The following is a 26212-nucleotide window of genomic DNA, read 5'->3' as shown; positions in this document are numbered from 1 at the left end:
TTTTTGGGCAAGTCCCGATGAGCTTTACACTATGTAACAGAGCAAGATTTGCCTATTCCTTCTTGCAAAATTGCTCAAGCTGTGCCAGGTTAGTTGGGGAGCGGTGCTGGACGGAAATCTTGAGGTCTTGCCAGAGATGTTCAATCAGGTTGGGGTCAGGACTCTGACTGGGCCTTCCAAGGACATCAATTTTCTTCATTTGAAGCCATTCCACGGTTGCTCTGGCAGTGTGCTTTGGGATGTTGTCCTGCTGAAAGATGAACTTCCTCCCCACTTTAAGCTTTCTGGCACAGGCAAACAGATTTTTATCCAGAATCTCTCTGTATTTAGCAGCATTCATCTTCCTATCTATCCTGATCAGATTTCCAATCCCTGCAGCTGAAAGGCATCCCCATAGCATGATGTTACCTCCACCATACTTTACAGTAGGGATGATGTTAGCTGGCTGATATATGCCACATGTAGTGCTCAGTGTTGTGGCGAAAAGGTTCCACTTTAGTCTCATCTGATAGAAGACCTTCTTCCACATCTCTACTGTGTCTTCTAAGTGACACTTTGCAAAGCCTTTTCAGGCAAGTGAAACACCTTCAATAACTCCAAAAGACTGAAGTTGGGTAAAATACTGAAAGGCTTTTATTCGCTGTACAACACGACCTCCAGGCTGAGTGTCTGCCCCCGGACTGAGGGAGAGGGGCAAGGCGAAATCACCATTATTCAGGGGTCTGTGGGAGGAGCCACAGGGGCAGTCAGCAGAGGGGCGTGTCCAGACAGTTAACCCAGTTACAACATATATATGGTTTACCACAGCAAGGATATGCTTTTTTTAAGCTAGGGCTTCTTCCTTGCCGCTCTTCCATAAAAACATACCTCATCTCCAGTTGCAGCCATTGACTTCCGCAGCTCACTCAGAGTAACTGCTGGTGTCTCAGTAGCTTCTCTTACAAATGGCATTCTTCTCCAGCGACTAAGTTTAGAGGGGCGGTCTGACCATGTAGCGTGGCCCAGGTTTCATATTTTTTCCACTTTTTCATAAAAGACTGCACTGAGCTCCAAGGTATGTTCAGTGCCTTTGAAATGGTCTTGTACCCTTCCCCAAATTTGTGCTTCTCCCTGACAAGTTGTCTGACTCGTCTTGAATGCTTTTTAGTCTTCACTTTGGTTTGGTCTGTTGAAAACCTACCATACTGTTGGACCTTGGGTATTTCTTCTTATGAATTAATTGAAAATAAGTGATCCTCCAATTTTCCAAATCAACAAATTGAGTGAGTTGGTGAGGTTATACGTATATTGCACGTGAAGAAAGTTAGTGTAGTAATACAAAGGGGATGAATACTTTTTCAGCCTCACAATTTTGGTTTTTAATTTTAAGAAAATTATTGACAGTTTTGAAATTTTTCTTTTGATTTGACATGATGTACAATGTTTTGTAGATTAGCTCAAAAATCCTACTTAAGTATATTCTAAATTTAGAAAATGAGACAGTAAAAGGTGAAAAAAATTGTGGGGGCTAAATACTTTTCTTAAGGCCCTGTACAGGGAGACTACAAAGGTAGATTAAGTGAACAGGCAAAATTCTGCCAACAGGACTACAATGCAGGAATATGTAAAGTTGTCCATTATGAAATAAAAATGAAAAGATATAATATTTTTCTAAATGGTGAGAGGTTGCAGAGCTCTGAGATGTAGAGGAATCTGGGTAACCGGACACGATTCACAAAATGCTAGTGAATCATTGCAGGAAGTAATTAGGAAAGCTAACAGAATGTTCTTGCAGAGAGGTTGTCATTCAGGTCTCCTTCCTTAAAGGAATGGAAGGAGTTCAAAGAAAACATTCAAAGAAAAAGTTTTACAGAGTCGGAAAGAAATTAATTGAAACATATAAAATACTGACATGGTGTATATAGAGAGAATGTTTCCTACTGAGGGGTGATCTAGAACTTAAAAGTAATTCTTTAAAAATAAAGGATCACACATAGCAAGGCAATTTTTATATGTGAGCCGAGGATCTTTGTAATTCTTTTACTCAAAGGGCAGTGGAAGCAAGAGTCTGAATGATCTCGAGGCAGCGGTAGTTAGTCATAATATGTCAAAAGGGCAAAAATTAACTGCAAACATACAGGACTGCAAAATTTTTCAATAGGAATAGGTGCGATTGTATTAAATAGTGGAAGAAGCTTGAAGGGCTGAGTAGTCTATACTTTCTAAACAATTTACTTAAAAACCGTATGTCATGACTTGACTGAAGCTTAAAGTTATTCTGAACATATTTACTGTTTTAGCTGCCTTGAAAAAGATGGTATGGTGGATTCACCCAAACTAGCTGTACAAAAGCCGATTAATTCTGCTAACTCAAAACAGAAGGAAACATAGGAATGTAGGAATTGAAAGCAGGGGTGGACTACTCAAATGGATAGTTGTAGCTTTCTTCATTTCTAGCTCTTCATAGTTATCAATGTATAAATAATATGGCTAATCTTCAGAGGGCTATTCTTAAGGCAGACTTTATAAATAGCACACTATGAATGTAATTCATTGAAGGGATAGTTTTATGGAATAGGAAGGTTAAGATAGGAGTTTGATGGTGAACAAATACAATTTTCCCCCCAAAATAAATAAATACATATGTAATTGACACTTACCTCAATCTTACTGTCCACTGTACTTTTTAAATCCCTGTTTCTTGTATGCTGTCGGTTTCCTCCAACTTTGACTGCGGCTAATTATCATTATTCTTAATTAGAAATATAAATCCAGCATGACAATTTCAAGACATAAATTAATGTACAAGGAAGATCCAATGTTATCAATGAGGATCAATAAGGTTCAGTCCTCAGTTCCTTGTTTATTACTATTTATAATTAACTTCAGGAAGGATAATGTATGTTGTTCCTGGTTAAGAACACCTGACTCACTGAAACCCCCAAACGAGCTCCCATAATATTAAATTCAAAATTCCAATGGTACTGTACATATGTTTGTTCCTACAAATGACAGAACTAGTTTCCTATTTCTTTCCACTTTTAGCGATTGTTCCTTTTTTAAATCAATATCATGTACTTTTAATGCCACTCATTACAACATTATCATATCAAGCGATTTTTGTGAATTTTCTGACTTACAGACAAACCAACTCATGGATGTCTGTAAAAATAAAGCTCATTCATTACCCATAGCTTGTAAAGATATTGGAAGGTTAAGCAAAAACTGGCTGTGCAGTTAAGAGGAAGGAGGATAGCTTATGACTTCAGAAGACACAGATTGTCTGGTTAGCTGGGTAATAAAGTGGCAAACAGAATTTAATTCTGATGAAGGCGAGGTTATGTACTTGGGGAGATGCAAGAAGACAAGGGAAAGTACAATAAATGGGAGGATATTGAGAACTGTGGGAGAACAGAATGTGTGTCCACAGATTGTTAAAGATAGGTGGACTGATAGCTGAAGTGGTTAGAGCATCCTTTATAGACTATGAAATTCGATATACGCTTCATCATCATCATCAGGTGCCAGGCCCAGTTTGAGCATTGACTGCCATGGCCCACACACTCCTGTTTCGGGTCAAGTGGATCAATTCATTGGTATTCATTTCCAGTCATTTCCATCATCATTTGTCTTTGTCTTCCTCTTGCTTTCTTCCCTTCAATCTTTCCCATAATTACCAGCCATTCTAACTCCTCTTTCCTAATCACATGTCCGATGAAGTTACGTTGCTGTTTCATGATCTCATACATTATTTCTCGTTTTGTGTTTGCTCTGTTCATGACATCCTCGTTCATCCATAATATTCTCTGCATCCTCCTCAAAAACCACATTTCTGCTGCTTCAATTTGTTTCCTCATGTTACTAGATATTGTCCAACATTCTGAGCCATATAACATAACTGGATAAATGTAACATTTCAGTTCTCTGAGGCAGGTTGTCTTGCCTAGTTTAGTATTGGTCAGTATACTCTTCATTCTCGTAAAGGTGTCTTTTGCCATCCCTGTTCTTCTTTTGATGTCCAAGTTGCACCTGCCATCTGACATCACCCAGCTTCCTAAGTAGCAAAAGTTCTGTACTTCTTTTATGTCTTCCCCATTTATTCTCAGCCTGCAGATAGGATTCTCCTTCATTTTGGATATCATCATACATTCTGTCTTTTTGCAATTGATAGACCACCCCATTTTTGCACTTTCTTCAACAATAATATCAATCAAGTTTTGTAGTTCTTTCTCTGTACTTGCAATTGACAGTGTCATCTGCATATCTGAAATTATTGATGTTTTCAACTCCAACTTTGATTCCCAAGATGTGTCTTATTTTCTGTAATATTGTTTCACTGTAGGCATTAAATAAATTAGGGGAGAAAACACACCCTTGTCTAATGCCTCTCTTGATTTTTGTAAACTGATTCACTTCTCGATCTATTCTTACAGCAGCAGTTTGTTCCCAGTACAGATTTCTGATTAGGCGGAGGTCTTTCGAATCTAGATCTAGAGTTTTCTGTAATATTTCAAACAACTTATTGTGCTTCACTTTATCAAGTGCTTTTGTGTAGTTGATAAAACAAACAAACAAATCTTTTTGCACTTGAATAGCTCATTCGGATAGTCTCCTTAACATCAATATTGCATTTCTTGTACCTCTGTCTTTCACAAAACCACATTGTTCTTTGCCTATTTCAGCTTGTATCTTACTCCTAGCTCCTGTCATCAAAATTCTTAGAAGTATCTTGGTGATATGACTTATTAAACTTATGGTCCTATGTAATTCACATTCTATTGCTCCAGCTTTCTTAGGAAGAGTGATAAATACTGATTTTTTCATCTCTTCTGGTATTATTCCAGTCTCATAAATGTCACTGATTAAATCAGTAAGTTTTTCAATTCCATAATCTTTAAGGGCAATAATTTGTTCTATTACTAATTCATCAGGGCCTGCTGCCTTTCCTTTCTTCATCTTATTTATTGCATTACAAACTTCACATTTTAAAATACTTGGACCTTCAATGTTTTTCTTAATTTCTGGTTTTTCACCTCAATCGTCTTCAAACAATTCCTAAATATACTCAGTCCATCTGTTCATAATCTCATCTTTTTCCAGGATAATGGTACCGTCCTTTGCTTTCAAACATCCACCTGAAGCACAGAGGAGCTTTTTACCAGTGATATTCTTGATTTGTTGATGTAACCTTTTTGGATCAGTAATAGGGATTCTTTCTATTTGCTCACATTCCTGGTTTAACCATTCTCCTTTGGCTTTTTGACATAAGCTTTTAACTTTTTTATCTAAGGACTTATATTCTATAAGATTTGCTTTCTTCTGTCTCCTTTCTTCCATTAGATTTTTGATTTCATCTGTCATCCATTTATTCTTTGTGCCTTTTTCTTTTTTAGGAATCACTGACTGTGCTGATTCTACCAAGGCATCCTTTAGAGTGTTAAATTTCATTTCTACATGATTGCTATCATCTTCAACAGATTCTATTTCTAGACTTTGAAATCTATTCCTTATTTCAATTGCAAATTTTTGTCTTAAGTTTTCTTCTTTAATTAATTGCAAGTAGTCAAGGGATTGTTCAGATTTTTGCTTATTTAGTTTTTTAAGTTTTACTTTTACATGACAAAGTACTTGGTTATGGTCACTATTACAGTCTGCACCTGGATATGTTTTGCATTGAGTCACTGAGTTTCTAAATCTTTGGTTTATAGTAATAAAGTCAATTTGTTTTCTAGTGTTATCACTTATAACTATAACTGCATATAATGCTACATAAATCATATTTTGAGTGTTGTGCACAGTTTTGATCACAACTTTGTAGAAAAGAGGAGACTTACAAGGATGTTGCCATGACCAGAAAATTAAAACTATGGGGAATGATTGGACAGGCTAGGGTTGCTTTCTGTGAAAGAGGGGAGAACATTGAGATGCATAAAATAATGCAGGGCCTAGGCAGAAATAATCTATTCCTCTTAGAAAAGGAGCCCACAACCAGTATTTATTGATTTAAAATACAAACGTTTGTAATTAGTAGATGTAGTAAAAGGTAGATGAGGAAAAAAAAATCACCCTGGATGGTAGACATCTGGAATTCACTGCCTGAAAGGATGGTAGAGTCAGGAACATTTTAAAATGCCTGCTCGTGTACTTGTTGCGGCAAGCTGTGTCTATTCTCCAAGTGGTTGTAAGTGATAGGGCCAAGTAGCTTTTTCATTGACTGGCATGGACATGCTGGGCTGAATAACCTTCTTCTATATCATCAAATTTGTATCAAAACAAAAATAAAAACCTCTGATATATTTTCAGATCTGCATGAAATGTATTCCCAAAGTCAAAGTAACACTAAGAAAGGGACAAGAAGGTGACGATTTGTAAAGGAGGTTCTACGTGTAGATCAAAAGTGTAGATCTAAGTGTAGACCTCTTCTAAAAGTCTTGTCACAATCCATTACTGTCATATCTGACTGATATGTCTCCTACAGAAACCATTGTCTCTTCCACGTATGGCAGCAAGTCTGAAAATTGAAATGCAGCATACTGTACACAATCATGCATGTTCAATGAAAGTAGAATATGTTCATACCTTTTCTTTGTTGATAGCTTTTCATTAATTGCTTCATGCGGTTATCCAAAGCTTCATCTAATGCACAGATGCCATGATCATTCTTTTCAAAAGGATCAGCTCCATGTTGCAACAATAATTCCACTATCTATGGGCAATACATAATAAAAAGATTTAAGAACTTAATTTATGGACACGAAATAAAGAAGTAATGCTTACTATCTGATATGGGAAGGCCAATGCACAGGATGGAAATAAGCTGCAGAAAACTGTAAACTCAGTCAGCTCCATCATGGGCACTAGCCTCTCCATCATCTAGGACATCTTCAAGGAGTGATGTCTCATAAAGACGGCATCCATCCTTAACACATGCCCTCTTCCCATATCTACCATCAGGGAGGTGGTACAGGAGCCCGAAGGCACACAATCAACAATTCAGGAATAGCTTCTTCCCCTCTGCCATTCGATTTTCTGAATGGATATTGAACCCATGGTTCCTACCTCACTACTTTTTTTTCTATCTTTTTGTATACACACACACACACACACACACACACACACACACACACACACACATATATCACACTTACTGTTACTTAGTTTTTATTATGTATTGCAATGTACTGCTGTTGCAAAACAACAAATTTCACAACATATGCCACTGATATTAAACCTGATTCTGAATCTGAAATAATGCTTATCATAACTTGTGATCTACTATATTGTACATTTGACACTATCATCTGGTTACAGGATTCTTATTGGGTTAGATACAAAACCAACAATAATGGTATTATTGGGTCAAAAAGGAGTAAGAAAGCAAAAAGAAAAATATTTTCATTGGTGTTCATTCACAACTTTATGAATATTTTAAAGTTAAAACTGGATGTCAGCTGTATTGTTGTGAATATAGGTCATGCAAAAATAATTTTTATAAACCTTTTCCTTAAATAAGGTAGAATGAACATATCCTCAACAATTGCCAAATTTCCAGATAGCTAATAAAATTCAGGGTGAATTAGAAGTGTAGAAACATGAAACACAGGATTTATCAAAAACATGACCATGCTAATATGTATACAAAGGTAATGTTAATTTCTGTCCCTGCCAAATGATCTCAGATTTCTATTTACGTATGGTTCATAAGGCCTATTTCATTGTTAGTAATAGACTCTGGCTGAGCCAAAAAGAAGTAGAGAGCTTTGAGACCTTCCTGATGGTTCTTTTTGGATTCCAGACTTAATCAGATCCTCTCTACCACCACTCTGCTCCGTCTAACGGAATTAGTCCTTACTCTTAATAATTTCTCCTTTGGTTCCTCCCACTTCCTCCAAACTAAAGGTGTAGCTATGGACACCCGTATGGGTCCCAGCTATGCCTGTCTTTTTGTTGGCTTTGTGGAACAATCTATGTTCCAAACCTATTCTGGTATCTGTCCCCCACTTTTCCTTTGCTACATTGACTGCATTGGCGCTGCTTCCTGCACGCATGCTGAGCTCGTTGACTTCATTAACTTTGCCTCCAATTTTCACCCTGCCCTCAAGTTTACCTGGTCCATTTCCGACACCTCCCTCCCCTTTCTAGATCTTTCTGTCTCTATCTCTGGAGACAGCTGGTCGACTGATGTCTACTATAAGCCTACTGACTCTCACAGCTATCTGGACTACTCCTCTTCTCACCCTATCTCTTGCAAAAATGCCATCCCCTTCTCGCAATTTCTCCGTCTCCGCTGCATCTGCTCTCAGGATGAGGCTTTTCATTCCAGGACGAGGGAGATGTCCTCCTTTTTTAAAGAAAGGGGCTTCCCTTCCTCCACCATCAACCCTGCTCTCAAACGCATCTCCCCCATTTCACGCACATCTGCTCTCACTCCATCCTTCCGTCACCCCACTAGGGATAGGGTTCCCCTGGTCCTCACCTACCACCCCACCAGCCTCCGGGTCCAACATATTATTCTCTGCAACTTCCATCACCTCCAACGGGATCCCATCACTAAGCACATCTTCCACCCCCCCCCCCCCGCTTTCCGCAGGGATCGCTCCCTACGCGACTCCCTTGTCCATTCGTCTCCCCCATCCCTCCCCACTGATCTCCCCCCTGGCACTTATCCTTGTAAGCTGAACAAGTGCTACACATGCCCTTACACTTCCTCCCTTACCACCATTCAGGGCCCCAGACAGTCCTTCCAGGTGAGACCACACTTCACCTGTGAGTCAGCTGGGGTGATGTACTGCATCCGGTGCTCCCGATGTGGCCTTCTATATATTGGCGAGACCCGACGCAAACTGGGAGATTGTTTTGCTGAACACCTATGCTCTCTCCACCAGAGAAAGCAGGATCTCCCAGTGGCCACGCATTTTAATTCCACATCCCATTCCCATTCTGATATGTCTATCCACGGCCTCCTCTACTGTAAAGACGAAGCCACATTCAGGTTGGAGGAACAACACCTTATAGTCCATCTGGGTAGCCTCCAACCTGATGGCATGAACACTGACTTCTCTAACTTCCGCTAATGCCCCACCTTCCCCTCGCACCCCAACCGTTACTTATCTATATACACACATTCTTTTTCTCTCTCTCCTTTTTCTCCCTCTGTCCCTCTCACTATACCCCTTGCCCATCCTCTGGGCTTTCCCCCTCCCCCTTTTCTTTCTCCCTGGGCCTCCTGTCCCATGATCCTCTCATATCCTTTTGCCAATCACCTGTCCAGCTCTTGGCTCCATCCCTCCCCCTCCTGTCTTCTCCTATCATTTTGGATCTCCCCCTCCCCCTCCCACTTTCAAATCTCTTACTAGCTCTTCTTTCAGTTAGTCCTGACGAAGGGTCTCGGTCCGAAACGTCGACTGTATCTCTTCCTAGAGATGCTGCCTAGCCTGCGGCGTTCACCAGCAACTTTGATGTGTGTTCCTAGAACTCAGCTGCTCTCTTTGTAACTGAATCCTTGACTTCTTCACCACACTACAATCAGTAAGGACACTTCCGCCAAAATTATCAACACTGTTGCCCTGTGAGGCAGTAACCACAGCCTCCAATTCTACTCCCTATACACTCAAGACTGTGGCCAGATTTGGCTCTAGCGCCATCTACAAGTTTGCAGTGGAGTGGCCAGATCTCAAATAACATCAAGATAGAATACATGAAAGAGGTGAAGAGCCTAGTGGCCAGGTGTCATGTGTTCTATTCCATAACTCTATTGAGCAGGCGTTTTGTACAATAAAGGTGAATTCTTGATCTCATAATTTCATTGTGGTCCTTGCATCTTGTTTTCCACCTGCACCATACTTTCTCTGTCTATGTAACACTACAATCCTCATTCTGTTATTTATTTTTCCTTGTTTACCTCAATGTACCGACGTTATGAAATGATTTGTATGATGCTGTGCAAAACAAAGTTTTTCACTGTACATCCTCAAGATTCCACTCATTTCTCACTAGTAACCCTCCACTGATCTCCTGGCAATCCTCCCACCAATCTTCCACCTGATGTGTTACCTGACCCTAAGCAGCTCAGTTTTGACTCAGCCTGACACTGAAAGTCTCAATTCAACTTAATGTGATTCCAATCCTCTCCACATGCCCCACTCAGTCTCTTATCCCATGACCTGTATCTGTTTTCCTTTGTGTACTTCTTAATGGTTGAGAACAATGAGTAAAGATCTTCAAGAGAGCCAGGCTATTTCTGTAATTCACAATACTTGTGTTTCATGTACTAATTAAGGTTTGAAGCATTTGTCCTCACACAAAATGCTCACCAGCCCACTGTAGATTTACACAAACCACAAGAAGTTGTGGGCCATTGTCAATTAAAGGTTTCTGTACTATAGGTATTCACTTTACTTCCAGAGTAAATATGAGGAAGTGCTAGGGAGTATGAGTAATCACTGTTCTCTTTATTATTTTATTGTATTACTTATACTGAATGCAGATCAAAAACTCAGTAACTGGGCAAAAATGAGTTTTTTAAAAATTCTGTTGGCATCAAATTCATCATATTTAAACGTGAAGATTTATACTCGTGAATCACTTTAAATAGTTCAAATTGTGCAGCAATATGAGAAGCAATATTTGATGGGTTAGAGCTGTCAGAGATATAGGGTCAATGTGACCTGACTGACACGGGGTCAGCATATCACTGTATTACCAGGAATAGATTCCAGTGCTCATTTGTCCTAGGAGGATGTAAAAGATGTCGATATATTGACATAGGCTTTAAAATATACCTGTGAATTTCCATTTCTGACAGCATCCTGCAGAGGAGTTATGCCATTCAACCCCTTTGAGTTAACATCTGCACCAGCTGATAACAACACCAACACAGCTTCATGGAATCCATTGTTACTTGCTTCATGCAGAGCTGTCCAACCTGCAGCAAAGGAAAATATTTTCATACACTAATAGTGAGGGCCAACAATCTCACTCAACACTACCAGCCTAAAAAAGTTGCAATAATTGTTGCATGAACACAAGAGATTCTGCAGATGCTGGAAATCCAGAGCAACAGACACAAAATACTGGAGAAGTCGAATGGTCAGGCAGCATCTATGGAAATTAATAAATTATCAATATTTTGCACTGAAACCCTTCATCAGACTGGAAAGGTTCCAAAATAAGGTTGGGGGGAGGGGAAAGGAGTACACACTACAAGATGATAGGTAAAGCCAGGTGGGTGAGGGAGGGAGGATGAAATAAGAAGCTGGGAGATGATAGGTGGAAAAGGTAAAGGGTTGAAGAAGAAGGAATCTGATACGAGAGAAGAGTGGACTAGGGGAGAATGGGATGGAGGAGGGGCATCTGGGGAGGTGATGTGTTTGGTGGTAGGGTCCAATTGAAGATGGTTGAAGGCAGGTTTCCTCAAGGGTAAATATTGTCTGACATATCCGTTGGAACTCTTCGAAGAAATAACAGTCAAGGTAGACAAAGGAGAGTCAGTGGATGTTACTTTCTTGGATTTTTAGAAGGCCTTTGACAAGGTGCTGCACATGAGGCTGCTTAACAAGATAAGAACCCATAATATTACAGAAAAGATACTAAGCATGGATAGAAGATTGGCTGACTGGCAGGAGACAAAGAGTGGGAATAAAGGGTTTTTTATTGTTGGCTGCCGGTGACTAGTAATGTTCCGCATTTGTCAGTGTTGGGATTGCTTCTTTTTATGTTATATGCGAATTATCTGGATGATGGAATTGATGGCTTTGTGGCTAAGTTTACAGACGATATGAAGATAGGTGGAGGGCTAGGTAGTGTTGAGGAAGCACGGACTCTGAGAAAGGACTTAGACAGAATGGAAGAATTGGCAAGGAAGTGGCAGATGGGATATAGTTTAGGGAAGCATATGGTCATGCACTTTGATAAAAGGAATAAAGACGTAGACTTTTTTTTAAAATGGGGAGATAATTCAAAAATCAAAAGTAGAAAGGAACTTGGAAGTCCTAGCACAGAATATCAATGTAGCTATAAAGAAGGCAAGACAGTGACTATACTGCATTAGGAGTTTGAAGAGATTTGATATGTCAATAAATACACTCAAAAATTTCTATAGATGTACCGTAAAGAGCATCCTGACAGGCTGCATCACTATCTGGTATGGGGGGGGGGGGTGGTGGTGGTGCTACAGCACAGGACCAAAAGAAGCTGCAGAGGGTTGTAAATTTAGTTGGCTCCATCTTGGATACTAGCCTACAAAGTACCCAGGACATCTTCAAGGAACGGCTTCTCAGAAAGGCAACATCCATTATTAAGAACCTCCAGCACCAAGGGCATGCCCTTTTCTCATTGTTACCACTGGGTAGGAGGTACAGAAGACTGAAGACACACACTCAGCGATTCAGGAACAGCTTTTTCCCCTCTGCCATCCGATTCCTAAATGGACATTGAACCTGTGAACTGTACCTCACTTTTTTAATATATATTATTTCTTTTTTGCACGATTGTTAATCAATTCAATATACGTATACTTAATTGATTTATTGATCAATTTATTTATTTTCTTCTTCTATATTATGTATTGCATTGAACTGCTGCTGCTTAGTTAACAAATTTCACGACACATGTCAGTGAAAATAAACCTAATTCTGAATTCCCCAAAGGTTAACTTGCAGGTTGAGTAGGTGGTAAGGAAGGCAAATGCAATGTTAGCATTCATCTTGAGAGGACTAGAACAGAACAGCAAGGATGTAATGCTGAGGCTTTATAAGGCATTGGCAGACTACACTTGGAGTACTGTGACCAGTTCTGGGTGCCTTATCTAAGAAAAGCTTTGCTGGCATTGGAGACAGTCTAGAGGAGGTTCACAAGAATGATTCTGGGAATGAAAAGGTTAATATATGAGGAGTTTTTGATAATATGAGCCTCTGGGTCTGTATTTGCTGGTCTTTAGAAGAATGAGAGGGGATCTCATTGAAATCTATCAAATAGCGAAAGGTCTGGATAGAATGGACATGAAGAGGATGTTTCCTATAGTGGATGAATCTAGAACCAGAGGGCACAGCCTCAGACCAGAGGGGTGTCCACTTAGAACAGGAATGAGTAGGAACTTCTTTAGCTAGATGGTAGTGAATCTGTGGAATTCATTGCCACCAACACTGTGGACACCAAGCCATTGAGTGTACCTAAAGTGGAGGTTCATAGATTCTTGATTAGTCAGGGCATCAAAGGTTATGGGGAGAAGGCAGGAAATGAGGTTGAGAGGGATATTAAATCAGCCATGCTGGAATGGGGGAGCAGACTCAATGAGCCGAATGACCCAATTCTGCTCCTATGCCTTATGGTCTAAGTTGTGGAGAATAATGTGCTGGATGTGGAAGTTCATGGGGGGGGGTGGTGAGGACAAGGGCAACTCTATCCCTGTTAAGGTGACAGGAAAGTGGACTAAGGGCAGATGTTCAGGGAATAGAGGCAATGCAGGGGAGGGCAGCATCAATGGTGGAGGAAGGGAAACACAGCCCTTTGAAGGAGGAGGACATCTCAGATATCCTAGAAAGAAAAGCTTGGGAACAGATCCAGTGCAGATGAAGGAACTGAGAAAAAGGAATGGTATTTTTAAAGCATACAGGGTGGGAAGAGGTATAGTCAAGATAGCTGTGGAAATTGGTAGGTTTATAAAAGTTATCAGTAAACAGTTTGTCTCCAGAGATGGAGACAGAAAGATTGAGAAAAGGGAAAGAGATGTCAAGTGAATTTAAGGGCAGGATTGAAGTTGGAGGCAGGGCCGATATAATTGACAAGCTCAGCATGGGTGTATCAATCAGCATCAATGTAGCGCAGAAAGAGTTGAGGAGTATTACCAGGGAAGACTGTTCCACACAACCAATGAGGCAGGCTTTGCTGAGGCTCATTTGGGTGCCCATGGCTACATTTTGAGTTTGGAGAAAGTAGGAGGAGCGGATACAAACTTATTGAGTGTGAGGACCAGTTCTGCCAAACGGAGGAGGGTGGGGGAGGTGGAAGGGAACTGATCGGATCTGTTGTCAAGGAAGAAGCGGAGAGCTTTAAAGCCTTCCTGATGGGGGCTAGAAGTGTTATTAGTAATGGTCCAATGAGTAATTTATAGCAATATAATTGTTATTTGAGTCATTTGGAAACAACCACATTAAAAATCTAAATTTTAAAACTTTTGTGAATTTTGATGGTGGAGCTACAGAGACATAAGGAACTTCAGACAATGGAATATGAAGTATAAAAAAGCTTCTACAGAAACTCAATGAGTCAGGCAGCATTTGCAAAAGGAAATGAACATTTTGGGTCAAGACTGTTCATCTAGGCTGAAGGAGTGAAGGGGAGATAGACAGTATAAAGAGAATGGTGCTGCATTGTGGAGCTACAATAGGTCTCCATTAAGATATCGTATAGGTCACAGGTGAGTAATTGTAACTGCATCCAGCGCAGAGCTTCATCCCTCAGTCAGTTGTAATGAAAACCCTGCACCTCATCCTATGAAAGAAGTCCTTTTCGTCATCATATAGTAAAATAAGGAAAAATTATGCAACATTAAAGAATAGAATAAGCATATGTAACAACGTAAAGAATTAATGGTACAAATAAAGACTAAATGGTTTGTCCTCAAAGCTACTACAGAGAGACTGGTCGCATAATAAGGAATGTTAGGAACCAAATATGCCAGGCTACCCAACTTTTTTTAACAGAAAAAAAGTGGAAGTAACCCTGATAAAGGATAACACAAGGATGGTAACAAGGAATATTCTTGCTTTAGAAGTCAGGAATTATAATCAGTATGATTAGATATAAATGAAATGAGAGTCAGAAAATATTGGTAGCAGTAAATGATAGATTTTCACTTATAAAGGCAGTGCAGGATGAATCAAGAAATAAGTGTGAGGTGATACATGTAGGAAAGTCACAGTGTAGAACTTGTGCTATGAATGGTAGGGCACTAGGATGTGTAATAGAAAAGGTTCTTGGGAGTATAAGTGCACAGTTAATTGAATGTGGCATCAGAAGTAGACAGGGTGGTGAAAAAGGCATTTAGTACATTGCCTTCATTAGTTGGGACATTATACTATAGTTGTATAAGTCATTGGTGATGCCACACTTGGGGTACTATGTAGTTTTGGTCACCCTGTTATAGAGATGTGATTAAATTGTAAAGTGTGCAAAATTAGCTTACAAGGATGTTGCCTGGATTGGAGGGCCTGAGTTATAGAGAGATATTGGCCAGGCGAGGTCTTTATTCAATGGAGTGGAATTAAATGAGAGGTGACCTTATAGCAGTTTATAAAATTATGAGCAGCAGACTGTAGGTAAAAGGATGGAATCAGTCTTTTCCCCAGGGTTGGGGAGTCCAAAACTAGAGGGCATAGATTTAGGGTGAGAGGAGTAAGTTTTAAAAAGGACTTGAGGAGCAACTTTTTCAAACAGAGAGGAAGTGGTTGGGGCAGGTACAATAGTATAATTTAGAAAGCACATTGTAGGGGCATGGCTTTGGGCTGAAGGCAGGAAATTCGGCCTAGATGAGTGGGCACCATGGTCAAATGAACCTGTTGGGCCAAAGAACCTGTATTGTGCTGTATTGGTCTATGACTCCCTGACTTTAGGACCTGCATGTCATCCTTCACCTCTCCTCAGTCATTTCAGTAATTATCACGCGCTTCGGTCTTACTAGTCCCCATCTCCTCTTAATACCAGCTTCCCTGTACCCCACCCTCACTCCTGGTGCAGGGGTTTGATCCCAAGCATTGATAATTCCTTCCCCAAACAAACCCTGCTACACCCACTGAGTTCCTCCAGCAGAAAGTGCATTGCTCCAAATTCCAGCATCTGCAGTCTCCTGTGACTCCATTGTGGAAATAGGCTGCTTCAAAGATCTCTCACTGGAATAAGGAACAGAGAGAGAAAATAAATCAGTTTCAAGTCGCAAAGAGGGTGCTGAAGGATACATAGAACAAAGGGAATATCTCTGATGGAGTGTGATCAGGGTTACCAAGGTGATATTCATCTGGCCAATGAGGGCAATTATTGAAAGACAACATGAAAGGGAACATGTAAAACAATGAATTGCAGAGCACTAGGAAATATCTATCTTATCTTACTGCAAAAAGAAAAACTGAGTCAACATGACATCTGGTTGGCCAATTCTGATATAAAAAAAGTAAGTTACCTAAAATTGTGAATTTGATATTGGGCCTGAAGGGCTATGATGTATCTAGATGGAAGATGGAGTACTGTTCCTCAGTCTTAGGATATCCATCTTGTAATGGAAGCTACAGACATATAGATCAGACTTGGAGTGGGTTGAAGAATTTCACATGACAGGCTGCCTGACCTGCTGAGTTCCTCCAGCTTCTTGAGTTTGTAGCTCAGTGCTGTCCTGCCAGCTGAACACGGGTGTTCCACAAAGCAGAACCTAATTTGTCATTTGGTTTCTCCAGAGGCAGACTCATAAGATATCTTTTGAACAGTACACCCAACAATTGGAAGGATAAACACATCACAAACCAACAGATTAATAACAATGATTCTAGCAGGATTGTGCAGTGGCTTGCATTTTCTGTTTAATCTTCTCTTCCAAGCTAGCAAGGGTCTATATCCTAACAATTTAGTTTTTTGATTTTATTCTGATCAAATCAGAAACCATGAATACAAGAAATTCCGCAGGTGGTGGAAATCTTAAGCAACACACACAAAATGCTAGAGGAACTCAACAAATCAAGCATTGATCAAGGGTCTTGGCCTGAAATGTTGACTGTTTACCCTCCTCCATAGATGTTGACTGACTTGTTGAGTTCCTCCAGCATTTTGTAAAAATCATAAATGGAAGTTATTAAAAGGATCAATAAAATTCAGCTTGGAAGATTTCAACACTGTTCAATAATTGGAGTGTTAATCTTTTACAAATATACATTCCTCACCTGCATAATCAGGCAGATTTACGTTGGCACCTGCTTGAATAAGGGCACGAAGCAGGTTTACATTGCCATTAAATGCAGCTTCATGTAATTTTGTCTCTCCATAAATGTTTTTTCTTTTCATAGTCTTGCGGCACTTTAATATAGCAGCAATGTTGGAAGCAGATCGAGTTATGATCAGTTCATCTTCTGATAAATAAGTTTAAATGAATTATTGTCTTTCATACAGGTGTCAAATAACTAATTGTTTATATTGGACCGAAACTTTTAAATTTAGAATAATTACAAACTTTGTATCACCTTGCTCACAGTGAGACAAACGACGCAGTTTCATAATAATTCCTTAAATATATCACACTGGTAATAACAGCAGGGTACCTTATTTTCAGTGATCAAGTCAAATTCAAATTTATATGCCAAGATTCCTGGTGTTTTTTTCCCCAGGGTCAAATTCTTGACCATTGTCATGACAGTGCAAATGGATGGCCTGCCCTAGATATTTATTAGCTCTACCAAATTTCTGCGAGAGGTATGGTAGATAACTAGATATCTAACAATACTGGACAGTGGGGCAGCTCCACTGTAGGATAAGCAACCATGTGATTTAGTTGCAAGATTGTACCCCAACAGTGAGTCTGGGTAAGGGTGTAGCTTTTTCTTGGTAAGGAAGGTGGTGATGGGACCATAACAAACCCCAGAACACCACTCTGTAGTGGAAGATCCTGGAAGCATTACGTTCTGATACCCAAACTGAAAAACATATCAGAAAACTAGATATTCACTCTTTAATCTTAGGAAGCAAACGTATTTCTCACTCATCCCAAGCTTCAATTTGGACATATCTCATTCTATTATTCTATCAATTGTCCCCAGTACTTTGAAGTCAACTATCTTTTAAATTCTTGGCAATACACCATTGTGAAAGCACTCTGCAAAATGTAATCCTCACCTGGGTTAAAATTCATTATTGATCTTTTGCACTTAATTCACATGGTATGATTAATTTTTGAAATCTGAATCCTATAACTTGTACAGGCAAATTTTGGTTGTACTTTAGAATATATGACTGATACTATGGGTGTTTAGCACTCATGATCACAGATAAATTTCCTGTCCCTGCTATTTCAGTAGATTTATGAAGAACCTTGTCCAAACCCATTTCTAAAGTGCGGTGTCCAGAACCACTCAGAAATTAAAGTATCCCATATGACAGGCATTGCAGACTTAACCATCACTCAATGGAAATGTGCTGCCTTTCACATTTGATACCATAAGTATCAAAGATATCACTATAAAATTTCACAAATGTCACAATTTTACATGACGATGATTTTAGAAATGTTTTATGAAACTATCTGTTCTGGTATTGTATTCTACAAGTGGTAACTAACTAAACGAACTACAGCACTAATAATTCACAAGAATACCACACTATTTCAAAGGCACAGATCTCCATTCAGGTTAGTTTCTGATTCAGCTTGCTGGATTGCTGGACTTTTGAAAGCCCCTACTCCATCCCACTATCAACTCCAGAGAATAATTTGAGGCCAAGTTTGTGAATGGTACAATCATAGGTGGAGGGGCAGGTAGCATTCAAGAAGCAGGGAGTCTGCAGAAAGAATTCAAGAGATTAGAAGGGTAAAGAAGTGGCAGATGGAATACGGTGTAGGGAAGTGTATGGTCATACACAATAGTAGAAGGAATAGAGGCATAGACTATTTTCTAAATAGCACGTGAATTCAGGAATAGGAAAATTGGAAAGGACTTGGGAGTCCTTGTGCTGGATGCCCTAAAGGTCAACTTGTAGGTTAAGTTGGTAGGAAAGAAGGCAAATGTAATATCAGCATTCATTTTGCAAGGACTAGAACATGAAAGCAAGAATGTAATGCTGAGGCTTTATAAGGCATTGGTCAGATGATATTTGGAGTATTGTGAGCAGTTTTGGGCCCTATATGTGAGGATGTTCTGGCACTGGAAAGGGTTCAGAGGAGATTTACGAGAATTACCCGGAGAGTGAAAGGGTTAGCATATGAAGAGCATTTGATGGTTTTAGGCTTGCACTCACTTGCAGAAGAATGAGGGGATGTCTCACTGAATGGCATAGATATGGATATGGAGAGGATATTTTCAATGGTGAGAGAATCTAAGACAAAAGAGCACAACCTCAGAATAGAAGGACATCTCTTTAGAATACAGATGAGGAGGAATTTCTTTAGCCATAGGGTGGTGAATCGGTGAATTCATTGCCATAGATGACCGTGGACGCCAGGTCATTGGGAATATTTAAACTGAAGGTTGATAGGTTCTTCATTAGTAAGGGCATCAAAAATTACAGGCAGAAGGCAAGGCAGGAAGATGAGTTTGTAAGGGGAAAATAAATCAGCCATGATCGAATGGTGAAGTAGACTCTATGGGTCGAATGGCCTAATTCTGCTCCTATGTCACATGATTTTAAATGCTTGTCTGTAACGCATGTACATCATTTCATTTTTTGGACACAATGAGGAGGAGAAAGCAGGAAAGAAAAGCAATGTAAGTAAGTGCATCTAGAAGAGGGAAGCAGGGGACAAACATGCAGAACAGCTAGGCAGAGCACAGTTTCTCCCATTGCTCTTCATTCTGAATTACTTCATTTATTAGGTGCTGGTCTGTTTACACTCAATAAGCTACTACAATGGAATTGCCTGAAAACAAAATACTGCAGGTAATCTAAATTGAAACAGAAAATCCTAGAAGTATAACTAGTCCAAGAAAATGCTAATACTATTTCTCTCCATAGACGCTGTCTGACCTACTTCCAGAAACTTTTGTTTTATTTAAACTGCAATTGTTTTGCTTTAAGCAACATAACAAATTAATCTCAGTGGAACTGAATATAATACACCATCAAATCAGCCATGCCCACACTGTTAATTCATCTGATTATAAAGGGCTTTGTCACTATTACATTCTGCAGAGATGTGGAAATGCAAGTTTATAAATGCTATTTAAATATTCTCACCAGGTTTCGCTGTATTCCTTCGTGGTTCATCCTGGCACTTATCATGACAACTCATGTTGCTCTCTTTTTCAGCTCTTGAACAATATGCTTTCACTGTTGATGTTGTCCTATGCTGTATGTCTTTTTGTTTGCTTTTAGTTTCTATTTTAGTTATATTTTCTCTTTCTTTGTCTTTTCCTCTATGTGACCTAAATTAAAATAAACTGTGAAATGACACTTTTACAACAGTTGTGGTAAAGAAATGGCAGGAATTTTAATGGTTCAGATCACGTTTAACTAGCTTTGTAGTTCATCACTTATGGCCTAAATATTGTCACACTTCCTTTACGTGGCCATAGGTTCCAGGCAGCAGAAACTACAAACCTGCCCAAATAGACTAAGGGTCTCGGCCTGAAATAGCGACTGTACCTCTTCCTAGAGATGCTGCCTGGCCTGCTGCGTTCACCAGCAACTTTGATGTGTGTTGCTTGTTGTTTGCAATAGAACGCTCTAATGGCTTTCTGACATTTTGTGCAAACTGAAGTCCTTTTCCACCGTTTCTATATGTCTCTAAAGATCAGAGACATTTATAAACTATTGAATAGCATTGAAATGTTTAAATAAATATTTAAAATCATATTTAACTTTTATTTCTATTTTTAATTGATTCACGAAACAAAGACATATTTCACTTATTTTCTGTGAGCAGGATACTAAATTCAGAAGTTATGACTGATTTAAAGATGAGGAATCAGATACTTAAAACATCTATGACAATGGAGGGCTATATGGGAGGAACAACATTGTGGGCCGAAGAGCCTGTATTGTGCTGTAGTGTTCTATGTTCTATGTTAACATTGAACACACAAACTGCCTCTGGGCACTTAGCTGAATGCTTTATAGAATCAACAATCGATCTAGAGATTATCTGTACCCCAAGACGTTTTGCTCCAGCATAGAGAAGTTCATGAGACCAGAATGAATTGACACTACATTCAGGAGAAACTTCAATCTGCATCTATCGTTGTGACTTCCTTAGGAACTTAGTACACTTCAAAAAGATCATCTCTCAATCCTGTAAACTCAAGAGAGTACAAACTTGGGATGCTTAATTTTTCATTAAATGACAAACTTGTCAACCCTGACATCAATCTGGTGAATCTTTTCTGGATTCCTTCTATCGTATGCGTATCATTGTGTAGATAAGGAAGACAATATTCAATATTCCAGATGCAATATCACCTGAACTCTCTATAAAGACTTTTGTCCTCAAATAATGTTATATTGAAAACCAACATGCCATTGCTCTCAATCTTCCTAATTGCTTGCTGAACCTGTTGTTTAACTTTGAGTGATTCATATACAGGAATATCCAGGCCCCCTGAATACTAACAACATTCATTTTCTCACCACCCCTTTTTTCTAATTTTTCTACCAAAGTGAACAATCATTTTTCTCTATTTACCATCTACTATATCTTTGCCCCAATACTTACACTGCCCATATCACTCAAACCCATCACCTTCATCAAATCATACATTGCCATCTAGTGTTGTACCATCAGGAAATCTGGATATATTACACATGGTCTCATCAATGAAATCATTGATTATAAATTAAAAAGAGCTAAAACCTCAACATCATCCCTGTGGCAATCCTGCAGTTGCAAACTCTCAGACCAAAAGTGATCTCTTATACCTACTCTGTTTCCTTTCCATTAGCTGATCTTCAGTCCACGTGGGTACATCAGTCAGTGCACTCTCAGTACCTTTTGACAATTCAAATATATCAATTGATTTGCCCGTTTTTTCTTTCTTAAGCACATATAATATTATTATTTTCTGGGTGCCCTATGACTACTTCCTCAATTATAGATTTCTAGCAAATTCCCTGATACTGAAATCAGACTAATTAGTTCATAATTCTTCATTTTCTCTCTCATCACTCTTTTTAAATTGAGAGGTTACATTTGCTATCTTCCAATGGTGGAAACTGTTCTAGAATCTTTAGAATTTTGTAAGATGGCATCCATTATTTTCACAGCCATCTCCTTCAAACAGAGTGCATGACATCAAGTCTTGAAAGGTAATATCTCCAACAACTCTGGGTGCAAACATATAATTCAATATGCAACTCCCTGGTAAATGAAGCAATCCATCCCTGTGTACAAGTCTTAGAAAACATCAAAGCATAAGCTGATAAATAGCAAACTATATTCTGACGACAGTAGTTCCAGGCAACAATCATCTCCAACAAAAGAGAATCTAACCACCCATTCTTCAATGGCATACTATTGCTCAATCCATTAACAACATCCTGTGACTCACCATTCACCAGAAACACAACTGCACCAGCTATATAAATAGTACAGCTATAACAGCAGGTCATAACCTAGGTATACCAGGGTTTATGCCATATTTCATATTATTCCCAAAGCTTGGTAGATAATTAATGGTGGCACCTTTTGGAATTCTGTAACTTCTGTAACATGATAGAATTAACTCACCTGGTGTTGATTTTCATGTATTCTTGTGAATTAGCAAATAGTTGCCTGCTTTGTAATTTACTGCAAAGCAGCTTAGTACTAAAAGCACCATTTATTTTAGAGTCCTGAATGTCGTTATTGTGTATTAACTTATTGCACATTCCTTGTTGACCACTACGTTCTAATTTATTTTTTACAACTATATGTGTATTTTGCAAAGTTGGCACTTTTTTCTCTCCGGTATATTCAAGTAATTTGTGCAAAGGTTCTTCATGGTCAGGTGTCACTGCCTTTCTCTTTATGTCTTTTGATCTTTTGTGAAATTGCAATTTGTGATTTTCACAAGAAGAAGACCCATACCAAGGAAAAGTAAAATTTGTTGCAACCCTTTTCCTAGAAGATCTTCGTAGGATGGTCGCACCAGCTACATTGTCCTGATGTGAAGGAGTTGTCAGACTCACATTAGACACATTACAAGTTTGCCTTTCTGTTAACTTGTCCATCAACTCATACTTGGAAGTATCTGCTTCATTTTTATTCTTGCCATTTGAAAACTGTAGGATGAACAAGAAGAACAAGTTTATCCCAGGATTCCTTTCTGCTAGCTGTTCCATGTACATTATCCATGTTTTCAAAGATTCAAAGTACATTTATTATCAAGGAATGCATAAATTATACAACCCTGAGATTTGTTTGCTTACAGGTAGCCTCAAATCAAGAAACCTGAAAGAACCCAATTAAAGAAAAATAAAAGACCAACACCCAATGTGCAAGAGAAAGGAAAAGAACACAAATTATGCAAACAATTGAAGCAAACAACATTACGAATCAAATTGTGTCCTCAGATCCCAATCCCAAAGCAGCCCAGAGTAGGCCCAAGGTCTCTCTTATCAGTTCATCATATTAGCAGGCACGGAGCACAGCAAGTGGGGCAGTCGTCATAGCCTCAGTACCACGGAGAGAAGAGTGACCCTCACAGAGAGCGAGCCAAATCGGCTCTCACCTCAGGTCCCAACACGCTGCCTTTTCAGTCTACCTGGGTCACTATCTATGCTCAACTGAGTCCTTATTGAGCAACACATTAAAATGTTAATTTGAAATTTATCAGTCACTGCGGCATGGTAGCACAGTGGTTAGCGTAATGCTATTACAGTGCTAGTGACCTGTGTTCAATTCCTGGCACTGTTTGTAAGGAGTTTGTATATATTCCCTGTGACCACGTGGGTTTCCTCTGGGTGCTCCAGTTTCCTCTTATGTTCCAAAGATATACAGGTTAGTAGGTTAATTGGTCACATGGGTGCAATTGGGCAGTGTGGGGTCATTGGGTCAGAACAGCCTGTTACCATCCTGTAGCCGAGTCGATAACCCCTTAATACCATTCTGTTGTACTTTGAAAATCTGTATCATTTCTCTAAGAGCATGTGGACAACATAACAATTATTCATGAAAGAAGCATAAGAATGTCTAAGGACAGATTCAAATCTACAGTACAAAGATGAATGGAAAGAAGACCGGATTGAGTAGTAGAGGAAAGAAATGCATTTTGGGACGATCATTTCTGTTTGGTATCACTAAATTCAGTGACACCAAACAAAAATGATAATGTTTGACTATCCAGATTTATTTTTCCAATGTTTTATTAGTTTCTACATAGAAGAATACAGAGTATATGAAAGTATATATAAAAGGTCAAAAACACCAATTACATCGTATCTATTCATAACAACAATATCATTACCCCAGGCTGGGAGACCATTTCACTGAACACCTACGCTTTGTCTGCCAGAGAAAGCAGGATCTCCCAGTGGCCACACATTTTAATTCCACGTCCCATTCCCATTCTGATATGTCTATCCACAGCCTCCTCTACTGTAAAGATGAAGCCACACTCAGGTTGGAGGAAAAACACCTTATATTTTGTCTGGATAGCCTCCAACCTGATTGCATAAACATTGACTTCTCTAACTTCCGTTAATGCCCCACCTCCCCCTCATACTCCATCCGTTATTGCCCATCCTCTGGGCTTCCCCCCGCCCCCTTTCTTTCTCCCTAGGCCAACCGTCCCATGATCCTCTCATATCCCTTTTGCCAATCAACTGTCCAACTCTTGGCTCTATCCTTTCCCCTCCTGTCTTCTCCTATCATTTTGGATTTCCCCTCCCCCTCCCACTTTCAAATCTCTTACTAGCTCTTCTTTCAGTTAATCCTGATGAAGGGTCTCGGCCCAAAACGTCGACTGTACCTCTTCTTATTGATGCTGCCTGGCCTGCTGCATTCACCAGCAACTTTTATGTGTGTTGCTTGAAATTCCAGCATCTGCAGATTTCCTCGTGTTTACCCCATATTCATGTAGGTTAGTCACTAGTTATATTGAAACATACTAACTTATTACAAAAAAAAAGTCTAACCCCTACTAAGACCGAAGCTGTTTATTAAGGAGAACAAAAGGCAAAATACGTAAAATAAAAATTAACAATAGCCAACATCTAAATTTAAACAAAAAATTAAAGGGTTTTGGAAGTTTTGAAAATAATTCAGAAGGGGTCCCCACAATGTTTGAAAGTCTTGACGAGATTCAGAAACTGAACAACGAATCTTCTCTAAATCTAAGCATGACATAACGTCGCATAACCAATGAGCATGAGTAGGAGGAAAAACATCTTCCCATTTAAACAAAAGCGCCCTCCTAGCTGTAAGAGAGCTAAAGGCCAAAATATGTAAATCAGATGTCTTCAGCTTGATATCTTGTCTAGCAACAATAGCGAATAGGGCCACCAGAGGATTAGGCTTAAAATTGACTTTGAAAGGTAAAGAGAAAGTGTGAAAAACTTCCTTCCAATATTTTTCAAGATATAGACAAGTCCAAAACATATGAATTAATGAAGCTTCTCCATTATTAGATCTGTCACAGTAGGGAGATATATCCGAATAAAAACGAGATAGCTTAACTTTAGTCATATGGGCTCTATGTACCACCTTAAATTGTATGAGGGAATGGCGAGCACATAGCGATGAAGTATTAATCAGTTTAAAAATTTCATTCCAAGTTTCTTCAGATATTGATGTCTGTAAATCTTTTTCCCAGAGATTCTTATTTTTGTCTAAAGGAACATTCCTCGTCTCCAGTAACATACCATAAATATTAGATATTGAACCTTTATGAAAAGGTGTCAAATTAAAAATTACGTCTAGTAAGTTCTTATCTGAACTTATAGGAAACGTGCATAATTGAGATCTTAGAAAGTCTCTGATCTGTAGATATCTAAAAAAATTAGTTTTGGGTAAGTTCTATTTAGCTGACAATTGCTCAAATGAAAAAAGATTTCAAAGAGAAATAATAGAAAATTTATTAACAGAGTTAGCTTCTAAAGAAACCCATACCGGACAGTCTACACAATTAATATAACATAGCCAAAACATAAGATATCATATATTAACTGCCCAGTAATAGAACCTAAAATTAGGTAAGGCTGAACCTCCAGACTTTTTAGGTTTTTGAAGATGAACTTATTTAAACGAGGACATTTATTTTTCCATATATAGGATAAAATTGATTCAAGAGAATCAAAAAAGGATTTAGGAATAAAAACGGGTAAAGCCTGAAAGAGATATATAAACTTAGGTAAAATATTCATTTTAATAGAATTAATTCGTCCAATCAACAATATTGAAAAAGGTGACCAATTTAATGATATCTTTCTTACATAGTTCAGTAAAGAAAGTTTTCTTTAAACAGGTGTTTGTAATTCTTAGTGACTGCTACACCCAAATATGTAAATTGATTCCTTACAATTTTAAAAGGGAGATCAGTATTAATTGATACCAAATTATTTAAAGGAAATAATT

The 26212-nt window shown here is 38.9% G+C and overlaps 1 protein-coding gene across 1 annotated transcript in view; it reads right to left on the bottom strand.

The window, feature by feature from the left end:
• LOC140197484 (uncharacterized) overlaps positions 1–26212 on the bottom strand; it is a 138315-nt gene that overhangs the window by 49809 nt on the left and 62294 nt on the right. The window contains exons 8-13 of the mRNA XM_072257445.1: positions 22727–22920; positions 19903–20090; positions 16905–17090; positions 10761–10903; positions 6559–6685; positions 2640–2716 (exon numbers count right to left, since the gene is read on the bottom strand). Coding sequence (XP_072113546.1) covers positions 2640–2716; positions 6559–6685; positions 10761–10903; positions 16905–17090; positions 19903–20090; positions 22727–22920 — 915 coding nt within the window. The remainder of the gene's footprint in view (positions 1–2639; positions 2717–6558; positions 6686–10760; positions 10904–16904; positions 17091–19902; positions 20091–22726; positions 22921–26212) is intronic.

Source organism: Mobula birostris, chromosome 5 (genome assembly GCF_030028105.1).
Source record: "Mobula birostris isolate sMobBir1 chromosome 5, sMobBir1.hap1, whole genome shotgun sequence".
NCBI classification, from domain to species: Eukaryota; Metazoa; Chordata; class Chondrichthyes; order Myliobatiformes; family Myliobatidae; genus Mobula; species Mobula birostris.
Note: the sequence above shows the minus strand (reverse complement) of the source record. Positions and strands in the feature narration are given on the sequence as shown.